Source organism: Schistocerca cancellata, chromosome 4, assembly GCF_023864275.1.
Source record: "Schistocerca cancellata isolate TAMUIC-IGC-003103 chromosome 4, iqSchCanc2.1, whole genome shotgun sequence".
NCBI lineage: Eukaryota > Metazoa > Arthropoda > Insecta > Orthoptera > Acrididae > Schistocerca > Schistocerca cancellata.
In genome coordinates this window covers 174,092,004-174,104,807 of record NC_064629.1, presented here as the reverse complement: position 1 = coordinate 174,104,807, position 12,804 = coordinate 174,092,004, and the positions used below count along the sequence as shown (strand labels likewise).

The 12,804-nt window shown below is 39.0% G+C and overlaps 1 protein-coding gene across 1 annotated transcript in view; it reads right to left on the bottom strand.

Annotated features, from left to right (window-relative positions):
- Positions 1 to 12,804, bottom strand: part of LOC126183714 (RNA-binding protein with serine-rich domain 1-like) — a 105,489-nt gene that overhangs the window by 60,730 nt on the left and 31,955 nt on the right. Inside the window, exon 3 of the mRNA XM_049925901.1 lies at positions 11,510 to 11,716. Coding sequence (XP_049781858.1) covers positions 11,510 to 11,716 — 207 coding nt within the window. The remainder of the gene's footprint in view (positions 1 to 11,509; positions 11,717 to 12,804) is intronic.

The following is a 12,804-nucleotide window of genomic DNA, read 5'->3' as shown; positions in this document are numbered from 1 at the left end:
AGTTCTTGGACTTTGAGTACAATATGGATAATAAAGAATCTAAGTGCTTAAGAAATACATTCAAATTCCCTGAGGGAGCTCTATACAGTGCTAACACTACAGCCGTGAAGTCATCTCAACACCACATACTTCAATTTGTTGCTCTATACAATGGCTCTTTAAATCTAATGCATTGTAAGATATGTTGTTTTTTACATAAATTACCACTCCACCTTTTTCCATGATGGTTCTAGAGTAATGTGCTGCCTGACAGTAACCACTTACCTGTAACCTTTCAATATCTTTCACATGATGTTCACTAAAACATAATACATCAGTATCTTTTATTCCTTGTGGTTCCTCTAACAGAACAGTAATGTCATTTACTTTATTACTAAGTCCTCCCACATTTTGGTGAAAAATCGTCATTTCTTTGGAATTAGAGACAGATGTAAACTTTTGCCTAAAAATTATCTGTAGCTACAGACACAGTACGTTCATTACTAACAATTTCCTGAAACATTTGAGTTTGAAACCGAGTCTGACTTGATGGCTGGAGCCATTTAAGTGCGATTGGTTCCAACTTTGGGGTACATTTGTGTACTTCTTCCAATATTTTTGCTTTTAAGAGGGTACCTAATGCTTTTTTTCCTGATCTGTTCAGGTGCATACCGTGTCTTGTAAATAATTCTCGTCCAAAACTGCTTATATCTACAACACAAGTACTGTTAAAATGCTTACACAACTTTGCTAACTTGGAGTTCGTTTGTGAGATAGCCTCATTTACACAGGACTGTGGAATTAAGTCATGTCTCTTTCGAATGTTCACAACAAATACCTTAGACTGATGAAGCACCGATATTTTCTTCCTGAGCGACTGTATGACATCATTCCCTTCGTTGCAGGCAACGTTGTTTGAGCCACCTATTATGATCACACACTCGTTTTTTACTTTTTCAGGATCACACCCCGCTACAACTTCTTGAAGTTTAGCACCTGGCTTCACAATTCCACAAACATCGGCAGCATTAAAACTGCTTTTCACTATATCAGCCATGCCTCTACCATGACTATCAGCGAAAATGTGAAAACGATTTGTTGATGTTTCACTCACAGCAGACTGGATCACACGACTGCCACTTTCATTGCTGTTAACTGAACGTTGTGGCTTTGGAAGATCAAACCTAACCTTTTTCCGATAGTTTATCGGTACACTCTTCTTACGATTGTTTTCACTTTCTGTGAGACTATTACTAGAACAAAGTACATCAAAATTGTTTACATTCTCGAACCTCAAAACATTTGCTGTAGACGAAGTTTTAGTGCCGATTGTTTGATGCTTGTTGTGTACTACCTTCCATTCTGATGATTTATCAGCGTCATTTTGCACCAATGTAGCCATGTTCTGGCGAAAGTTTTTGTCCTTCTGTCTGTCTTGAAGCAATTGATCCATGTTTTGCTTCGACTTCAGTTCCATATTTTCGTACTTCAGGCTGTCGATTTCTGTTCTTAGACTGCTGATTACACATTGTAAACTAGCAATATGCTCATTATACTTTAATAATTCACTTTTGCACCTTACACACGAATTTTTGACGGCTTCACTGTAACTTATTTTTGGAGTAAAATCGCGGATATCTACACACGCCGCCATCTTGAAATTAAAATTTTGCACTTCACAACTTGCTTTAAATGTTCAGAAATGTAAAATTTACCTAAGTGTAATACTTTGTAGGGATATGAAGTCGAATGATCACATAGGTTGAGTCATGGGTAAAGCAGGTGATAAGACTTTGGTTTATTGGTAGAATATTGGGGAAGTGCAATCAGTCTACAAAGGAGATTACTTACAAATTATTCATGCAACCAGTTCTAGAATACTGCTCAAGTGGGTGGAACCCATACCAAATAGGACTAACTGGGGTACTGAACATATACAGACAAGTGCACCACAAATGTTCACGTTTGTTTAATCCGTGGGAAGTGTCACAGGGATACTGAAGGAACAGAATTGGAAGACTCTTGAAGATAGATGTAAACTATCCCGGGACAATCTATTAACAAAGTTTCAAGAACCAGCTTTAAATAATTTCCCTAGGAATATACTACAACACCCTATGTATCACTCATATAGGGATCATGAGGATAAGATTACAATAATTACTGCATGCACAGAGGCATTCAGTCATCCTTCCTGTGCTCCATCTGTGAATGGAACAGGAAGAAACCCTAATAACTACCACAATAGGACATGTCCTCTGCCATGCTCTTCATGGTGGTTTGCAGAGTATAGATGCAGATGTAGATGGCTATTCTAGAAGGCTGTGTGGAACATAAAAAAACTGATGTGTTAACACATCAATCAAAAGTTTATGAATTAAGGCAAATGATATTCATTACTTCTCAGTGTTTTTCTATGGAATAAAAGTTATTAAAGAAACTCAACATGTCTGAAGTAAACTGGACTTATATCTGAGAGGAGTTGGGTTCAAATACCCATCCAGACATGGCAGTTTAGGTTTTCCTAGTTTCTTCAGAATGATAGAATGGTTTCTACAACAAATTATAGCCAATTCTTGCCTTAAAGTTTGTTCAAGCAGGTTAAGACTCCTTGTTGTATGAGGATAAGTCAAAGATTAGCTGCCGTTTTGCTCTAACTGTCTTTAGGTTGGCTCTACGACTTTGTGCACTCACCGGCCACTAGATGGCACTGTTGTTTTCACCTGTGGTAGGTTGTAGCATTACCACATCAGTCCACTTTGTACTGTCACAACCTAAAGATGGCCATGTCACACACTGTTTGCACCAGACAGCATTCTGTATCTGTTCTTTGGGGTCTCAAAGTGTACCAGGAGCAACAAGTCATAGAAGACTTTCAGCACAATACACGGACAAAGTTTTGTCACAGCAAAGTGCTCACCAGTAGACTGAACAGTTCAAAAGTAGCCAAATAAGCATGAAAAATGACAGAAGAGCGGAGCTTCATGCTACAGCCATAATTGATGGCATTACTGAACAAGTCCGTGCCTTGATTCTGAATAACAGACAAGTGGCTGTTGATGATGTGGCAAACTATATGCAGCTTTGATCCACTTGTAGATGTATGAAGGGGCCGTTGATTAGGCTCTGAGCAACAGGTGAAGGAAGTGGTGCACACATGGCTTGCTGAGCAAACACAACTTCCCCCCCCCCCCTCCCCAGAGGGTATTGATTGCAGATACTTATTGACTTAACTTCATATAATGACACTGATAAATCAACACAAAATCTCTTGATAATTCCAATAAATTTCAGAACTAAGTGCCTTTAGCTGACACATTTGATTAAATTTAATGATGGATATATCAGAGAGGCGTATTTACTGTGATATGAATTATTGTTTTGTAAGTAGTTTCTTTTTTCCATCAGGCTCTTCTTTCAGAATACTAGAACTTATCAAGAGAAAGCTGTCTAGAGGTCACTTTATCAGCTTTCTCGTTCAAGTGTCTGATGGTCTTGCTCTATCAGTTATTTTTGTATATTTGTGAACTTTGCAATTATGTTACCTTATTTTCTTGTTTTAATAAACACTTAAAAGTTTCTCCTGTAACAGAACGTACAAGATAAATGCAGTAGACATTTCACCCACTTCCCAGAACTGTAAATGTCAGTTTTCCCTCATATTCATTACTCTTAAGTCATTGTTCTTCTATCTTGATGACACTGTATCTCACCATGCAAAACAATAGTGACTGAATATCACAGCTGAATCAAGACAGACTCACTCCCATTTTCCTCCACCCTAGAAATACAGCAAAGAGACCAGAATTAAAACAAAATATTCAAAATAGAACCCACTGAATTTAAAAACAGGAAACTGCATCTTTATACTGTGATTATTCACAGTAATTTAGAAAATTTCAGTTCCCTTTAGATATAAAATACTAAACATAATCAAGAAATGAGTAAAAAAAAAAAAACCTCACAATGAACACTTTTCTGAAATGGTTAAAAAAAGGAAACTCTGATCATGATAACATCATTAAAAAATGTGGTGCACTTATAACAAATAAGTTCATACTGAATCGAAATCAATTATAATCAACACAATATCTTAAGCATCGATGTTCGTCTAGTTTATTCATTAAAAGAAAAACATTCTGGAACTTACTGTACACATGACTATTGTGGCTCGCTGTAGGTAGCTGCTGTGCTTCAAGCATCAGGATGCAGACTCATCAACATTTTCTGATCCATAATGGGTGAAGTAGCCCCTCAATTACAAGCCTTTAGTACTGCATAACTGATAACAATTGTTTCTGATGAATTTACAAAGTCATCTGTCATACTACTTCTAGACATGAAGTTACAATAATCTAAGGAAACATCTTCCATAAGTTTTCCACATTGATAATTTCTCAGGCAACATAAGTGCCAATAATTATCATGAAGTTAAGAATTATACGAATAACTTGAAACTACAGAACTGAACAAAAAGTTGAGAGTACTAAATAACTGACAGTCTACCATGTGGTATTTGTCTGACTTTATATGCTCCTACAAAAATTTACTGGATATAATTATTGAGTGCTCTGGTGTGTCTACTTAACTCCCAACAACTATTTACAAACGTACAGGTATGCACAGTAAGCACAACAAAGGTACCATAGCAGAGTGAGCTGGTTGGACTCACATGAATCATGGACAAAATATATTTATTGCCATATCCTACCCTTCCCTAACATGATCACAAAGTGCATGGTAGATCCCAGTCAGTTTCTTACTTATTTACATCTGACATCAGGCTGACGGTGCAAACGTGTTCTCCATTCCATCACCTGGTACTCATTTCCAGAAATAAGTTCCTGCTATTTACAGTTATTTTCTACAAAGATATTTCTATGGAAAAGACTAAGGAAGGACGGAAGGAAGGAAGGAAGGAAAGAGAGAGAGAGAGAGAGAGAGAGAGAGAGAGAGAGAGAGAGAGAGAGGGGGGGGGGGGGCGGGGGGGGGGGGGAGGGAGGGAGGGAGGGAGGGAGGGAGGGAGGGAGAGAGAGAGAGAGAGAGAGAGAGAGAGAGAGAGAGACATCAGTCCCTCAATGTGACTATGGAAAACTAACCATAACTTACCAAGGTTAGATAATGAGCTTAGATAGCTTAGTTCCTACTACAGGGTGTCCAGTGAAGGAGTCCCCAATTTCAAAATTAAACGTCTCAAAAACAAAAAGTAGTCACAAGCAGTCAGCTTCTGAGGCCAATCCATCCCTGCACCAGTAAATTTACAATAATACTATGCAATGACTCTATTCCCACAGTATTCATCACCAAAGTGAAGCACATGTTTGGTGCAATGTGGTCTCGTCCATCTTGTATGAACCACTTGGTGTGTGGTAGATCCTCCAGTGCAAGCTGTGGGTCGACAAACTGTTCCAAAATTACAACTTCACATTCATCAGCGATCATTTCTTATACGAGACAAGAGTCAATAAAGCCTCTGCTGCATATCACATTCCAAATCCTAAATTTGGGAGAATACAGTGGTTTCACTTCGCACAATGGGGGATTTTCAGAACCCCAAAACCACCAATTTTATTTATTCGCAATTCCATTCAGGTGGAAGTGTGTTTCATCTGTGAACCAGATGCAGCCAACATCAAATCCTTGGTTATTAATCACTGTGAGAAACTGGTTCACACCCTCTGTCACACAGGTTGTACATGTATGGACTGATGGCTTTGGATTTTGAACGGACACACGTGTAGTCTCTGTCTCAGTATTTTATGCATGCTGGAATACTTCAAATAAGTCTCTGCTGCAATTCTTTGAATGGATTTCCTTGGATTTTGCTGAATAATTCCAGAAACCATGTTGAATTTTCAGGAGTAGCTACAGTTTGCCTAGGGCCAGCATTCCCCACTAGATCATCAGCCATGCTGTCATCTCGTTTGATTTGGTGAAGAGCTTGTGAACCGTTTTTGCATTGGGTCCCTTTGGAACATCAAATCGTGTTTGAAAACTGCATCTTGTTGCTATAGGGCTGTGTTCTAACTGGAATACCAAGGAAATTGATAAGATGGAATTTCCTACCTGTGAACTGGAATACCATAGGTTAGAACACTGGAGCATGGTGGTGGCCACTCATCTGTAAAGTTAGTTTGTTCACAGCCATACCCATGCTGTTCTGTGTGTGGTTGCAGTCAAGTCAGTGTACAATGTGGCTACCTTCACAGGTGCCCAACATCACCTTTTCTGAACTGCACACATGGAAACCCTCCCTGCTACAAGGGTAATCCCAAAAGTAAGGTCTCCTATTTTTTTATAAGTACATTGACCTGTTTATTTCTACAATGGCTTACAACAGTTTACAGCTTGAACATTTAGCTATTTTTGACATAATCACCATTTCTGTCGATGCATTTTTGTAGATGCTGTGGCAGTTTTTGTATGCCCATGTCATATCAGCTCACCATCATGCTGTTCAAAAAGTTATGAACCTCTTCTTTCACCTCGTCGTCAAAGCTGAATTGCTGGGACCACAATTAATGCTGACAGGTACTGTGAGTCTCTAAAAAAACTCAAATGCACAATTTAGAACTGGAGAAGAGGAATGTTGAGCAAGGGCGCACACATGCTCCATGACAATGCTTGCCCAAACATTGCTCGGCAAAACATTGCTCTCCTGCAACAGTTTCGGTGGAACATAATCACCCACCCACCCTATAGTCCTGACTTGGCACCCAGGGACTATCGCCTGTTCCCTAGGTTAAAAGAACATTTGGCCGGAAAGCTATTCAGGACCAATGACGAGGTGAAAGAAGAGGTTTGTAACTTTCTGAACAGCATGGCGGGGAGCTGGTATGACATGGGCATACAAAAACTGCTACAGCATCTACAAAAATGCATCGACATAAATGGTGATTATGTCGAAAAATAGCTGAATGTTCAAGATGTAAACTGATATAAACCATTGTATAAACAAACAGGTCAATGTACTTATAAAAAAACAGGAGACCTTACTTTTGGGATTAGCCTCGTACATATCCCTCATTTCTGTAATACTCTTTGTCTCAATCTGCATTAGTCCCTTCCCCCTATGTATCTCCACACACTCCCATACTCCCTATTTGGAACCTCTCTATATTTCCTTATCTGTTTCTCCTACTATACGTTTTTCTCCTTGTACTCCTCCTTTATCTCTGAAAATTCCTTCCAACAATCCCCTAATCTGCCCCTTCATGCAAGACTGTGCTGTCCATGACAGGCTGAAAATTTCTGTTACTCTGAATACATCTACATCTACATGGTTACTCTGCAATTCACACTTAAGTGCTGGGCAGAGGGTTCATCGAACCATTTTCATACTTACTTCTCTACTAGTCCACTCTCGAATGGCGCGTGAGAAAAAGGAACACCTAAATCTTTCTGTTCAAGCTCTGATTTCTCTTATTTTATTATGATGACAATTCTCCCTACGTAGGTGGGTGTCAACAAAATATTTTCACATTTGGAAGAGAAAGTTGTTGATTAAAATTTTGTAAATAGATCTCCTCGCAAAGAAAACCACCTTTGATCCAGTGACTGCCACCCCAACTCGCGTATCGTATCAGTGACACTCTCACTCCTAATGCGCAATAACACGAAACGAGCTGCCCTTCTTTGCACTTTTTCGAGGTCCTCCATCAATCCTGCCTGGTAAGGATCCCACACCGGGCAGTAATATTCTAGCAGAGGACAGACAAGTGTAATGTAGGCTGTCTCTTTAGTGGGTTTGTCGCATCTTCTAAGTGTCCTGCCAACAAAGTGCTGTCTTTGTTTCGCCTTCCCCACAATATTACCTATGTGGCCTTTCCAATTTACATTGCTCATAATTGTAATTCCTAGGTATTTAGTCAAATTGACAGCCCTTAGTTTTGTGTGATTTATTGTATACCCAAAATTTATTGGATTTCTTTTAGTGCACATGTGGATGACCTCGCACTTTTCTTTGTTTAGTGCCAATTGCCACTTTTTGCACCATACAGAAATTCTCTTTAGATCATTTGGTAATTGGAATTGATTGTCTGATGATTTTACTAGACGGTAAATTACAACGTCATCTGCAAACAATCTAAGGGAGCTGGTCAGATTATCCTCAATAAATAACAATCTACCTTTTAAACAAAAGAAAAGTGACTAAAACAGCATAAAAATAGTACAGACAACAGCAAATACTGTGAAAGACTATCCACAAAATATTATAGAAATCCACTAGCTCATGCGACTTTAATGCAGCAAAAGAGAGAGAGAGAGAGAGAGAGAGAGAGAGAGAGAGAGAGAGAGAGAGAGAAAGTGATTACAATACATTAATCTCATCTGGAAACACATTGATTTCACTGCTACAGTTTCACAATGGCCATGTCCATAATAGTGGATAATTTTAAAAACAGCCAAAGTCATACTTAAACAGATATTATCTGATATAACAGTGCATACTATGCAATTCTTGGGTGAAACACATTGATGAAGTAGTGATGGGCATCACCAATTGTTTTGGCTCTTCTCAGAGCATGCTCTGGCATTGTGCCAAGTGGATTTCAATGTATACAAAGACTGCAGGCAACACCTGGTTGCCCACTCCTGGTTATACCATCCTTCAACCACTTTACATAGTTGCTCATGACAGTAGCACACAAACAGCTGACCAGCTTTACCATTTCTAAGATACTTGTTCCCAAGCACCATGCCAACACAATCTGCCCTTTTTCAGGTCACACATGTCAGGGGTTTTCCCCATTTGCAGCCCACATCACTAGAATGTTTTTCTCACTCACCTCTGCTCCACTTATACAGGATCTCTTTCTTATGAGTTGACAGGCACTTTTTCCCTGGTGTTTCGGCAGATATCTGTGATTTTGGTTTTCATATGTAAAACTGGAATCATACCAAACAACTACTGCACCGTGTGTACTTTCCTTACCGTCCACATGCCTCCAACACCACCACGTGGCACATTCAGTCTTGCAGTAGGCAGTGGTCATAATGTTTTGGTTCATGCACGTGTGTGTGTGTGTGTGTGTGTGTGTGTGTGTGTGTGCGAGAGAGAGAGAGAGAGAGAGAGAGAGAGAGAGAGAGAGAGAGTTGATCTGAAGATGAGTAGATCTAGATGAATATTCATTTCAATTATTTCTTTTAATTTGAAGAACATGGTACTTTACTAGGTATAATCCTATTGGGGGTGGTATGCCACTGCTTTCTTCTGACCTCTGACTGACTTACCCTTACAGGAGGACCTACAGTTCAATGTGAATCACAGACTGTGCTGCAACTAGACATTTATCACATTAAAAAGTCATTGCCAGACAGAAAAGGGGTGTTAAGTCACACATAAATTCCAAGAATCAGCTGGGGCTCAAACCCTAGATCTTTGTAATTATAGTTTAGCACTTACCCTTTGAGCCTCAGAGTACAAAAATTGCATGATTACATATGTTGTGTTCAATAATGTAATGCCTGGACAAAAAATATACAGAGAAAAACTACAACAAGTACATGATGAGCTTCAAGGAACAAAATGAGTATTAACATAAGCCCATTCATGAAATTATTTATTTATTTTGTATATTGTGTGCCACAATATGCATACACAAAAAAGAGGATATAAAATAATCAGATCAATATTCAACCAAAGTTAAAATATTAATGAAAAGCACCAGTAAGTAGAAGTGAAATAGTTGCGCCACAGAAACAGATGAGTGGAACTGCAAAACTTCAGGCAACCAATACCTCTTGTTAACAACAATACAAAAAGTGATTCATCTGCCTCTATCCCCTCAAGTCACGATACATATCCTTCCTTCCTGTATACAACATGCCACTATCCCCAGCAGCACCTGTGGGAAATTCTCTTGCTGTTCCTTCTCCTCATCCCAACTCTTCCACATTTATAGCATCCACAACATCTATGATAATTACTCAGTTCAGTTAGATCAGGGAAAAATAAAAGAGAGATTAGCTGTGTGTGAGCATGTCCTGGCAAAGAATTTTACTTCGGAAACACAGCTAGTGTCCAGTACCTGGTTTATACATCTGCCTAATGCCCAAAACTTCCTCTCCTCACTGTATTGTGTGAGTAAACACTTCCTAACTTTTGCATTCAGTTTCATTAGTTCAAAACATCAAATGGAAATAAAGAGTGAATGATATGGCACAAAATACCCTATAATTGGGGAAGAAGAATGAGTCAAATGTTTGCACATGATGGAAAAACACTATTTTCTTGTTATTACGAAACTTTGGTGTGATGATAAATTATGACAACCTACCTAGAACCATGTAAGTCTTCCTTTTATCATCCACATATCAGCAATTCAACATGGCCACACTGTTATGAGATGTCAGCAGCAGTGTTGTTGCATCAGCATACATGCTGGATGCAATGCACTCTTGAACATTGTTATGAAGGTAGGAAATGTACTGAGGGACTGGATGTCCCATTCCCTGTCTCCCCAGAAGTGATCAATGACAGGTCTAGTGACTTTGGTGGCCACTCCAGAAGCTGAAAGTCTGGATTGCATCTGTCAAACCATTCCTGCCCTTTCGAAAGATGTCTTCATCCTTCAGCAGAAAACAATATACTTCCTGTATACAACAGGTCCACAAGAAGATAAAAAAGGAACAGAAAACTGGTGGATTCCTCTATAACTACGAGAGGACCAAATTGTTAAAATAAAAGCTGGGCACACCACGCAAGCACCAGTGCCAACCTGTACTGTGGACACTGTATGCAGCAAAACTGTAACTTCATGCAGATAATAAAAAAGATGCACATGGCCATCCACTGTGTCAAAAAGGAAACTGGCTCCTCAGATAACCAACAGAATTCTTGTTGCAGTCAGAAGAATTATCCCAGCACTTTTCTTAATTGATTTAGGGAAACCACAGAAAAACTAAATCAGGATGGCCAAATGTATATTTGAACCACATCTTCCCAAATGTGAATCCAGTGTGCTCTCCACCACCTTGGTGAGTCATAATGGATATGTAATGAGGCCACCCACAGTTGTTCAAAAGACTGCACATAACAGTTACCAAACATGTCAGGGGTACACCTTGACTATCAACCCTTCACTGTCTTCTACAGTTATGGTGACTACCATTTTTCTGTGTTCACAGCAGTGTTTATACATTTTAAGCATAGCAACAATCAATCCTATAGGTCTTCAAAATTGTTTATTCATCAAATACCTACACATTCTTTCATGTACTCATCTTGCTCTAACATATTGCTTGCCTGGCTCTTTAGTTATTCACCAAACATTGTTGTCATACAACTAAGTTTGCCGAGGCTGGAAAAATATAATTCAGCATTTACTCTGCATATTTCTTTGCGTACGAATGTATACCAGTTTCCCCATTTATACAAAAAAGACCTCTGAAGGTGAAATAAGTGATATTACTTATAATTCTCGGTAGGACCGACAGCTGTAATGTAAATTACAGATGAATGCATAACATACAAATACACAAGTTATGTATTTACAGAATAACTGCAGGAAATAACATAACATTATACCTTTTGCCACTGCTACTGGTACTGCTGCTGCTACTGCTGCTGCTGCTGCTACTACTGCTGCTGCTGCTACTGCTGCTGCTACTGCTTTCACCAGATGAAACATCTTTATCTTTCTTTCCTTCTTGAGCTTTACTAGCTTTATCTTTATCTGAACCAGATGCAGATTCAGAGCCATCGTCTTCCCCCTTCCCACCTTCTGCAGTCTTCCTATAACAAAAAAATATTTTCATTAAACGCACAAAACTAAAATCTCCTTCTGCAGCATGTATCAATAAACAAATTACAAAAACTGGATGTACCTGATAATTAAATTGCACAGGCCACAAATGCAAATGACAATTTCACTCTTACATACACTGCACGTTGTAAATAGTGACAGATATAATGGCAGATAGAGCCCAATTAGCAAGTGGAAAAAAGAGCAAAGTCAGCAGAATCAAAACACTGTCAGGAAATATGAGAGAAATATAATTTTTATACAAATGGTAAAGATATATTACACGTATTCCTCCATCAAAATCTGTAAATATGCAGCTGGGCAACAGTGGTTGTGATGATTCATTCTCCACTCAGGTTCATTTGGCATTTCTACACTGGTTCTTGTGCACATCGTACATGTTATAATGACTTTGACGGTACTGAATTATTCTAAATGTCCATTACACTCAGTTACACAGTTTCTGCAGGAAGAAGAAGAGAGACTGCTGGATATCTATGGTAAGCACTTGTCCATTATGAGACCATCAAAAGGCAATGGTGTTGTGTCAAGTTTTTGCTGTAGGTATGACAGTAGAGTATGAAAAATACATGGTCAGAGCCTCTCTTTGGTTTGTGATGTCCTGCTCTACATGACTGAAGAACAAATTTGCCGAAAGGAGCACACTGTAACAAGACTGAAGAACAAATTTGCCGAAAGGAGCACACTGTAACAAGACAACTACATTTTCATTTGACACAGTATACAGAGGCTAACACTACAATTTGGCATTTGTAGTGTTTCTGTTCAACGGGAGTCCCAAAGGCAACAAAATAATGCATGTGACTAAATAATGATGTTCAAAGTGCCCTCTGCAGGTGCCACTGTAGATGCAGAAGATACATCACACTTACTGGTCTACAAGTCACCAATAATGCAAATGGATGAGCCAGAGTTCTGTCCAGGGACCAAAAAATTTACAACTCAGTGAGACAGAGTCCTGCAAAACCCAGGAATACATCAGAACACTAATCATTACTATGGAATTTTTTAGAGGGAACATTTTTTTCATAGCGTGGGGAAAGAGACAGCGACTCAA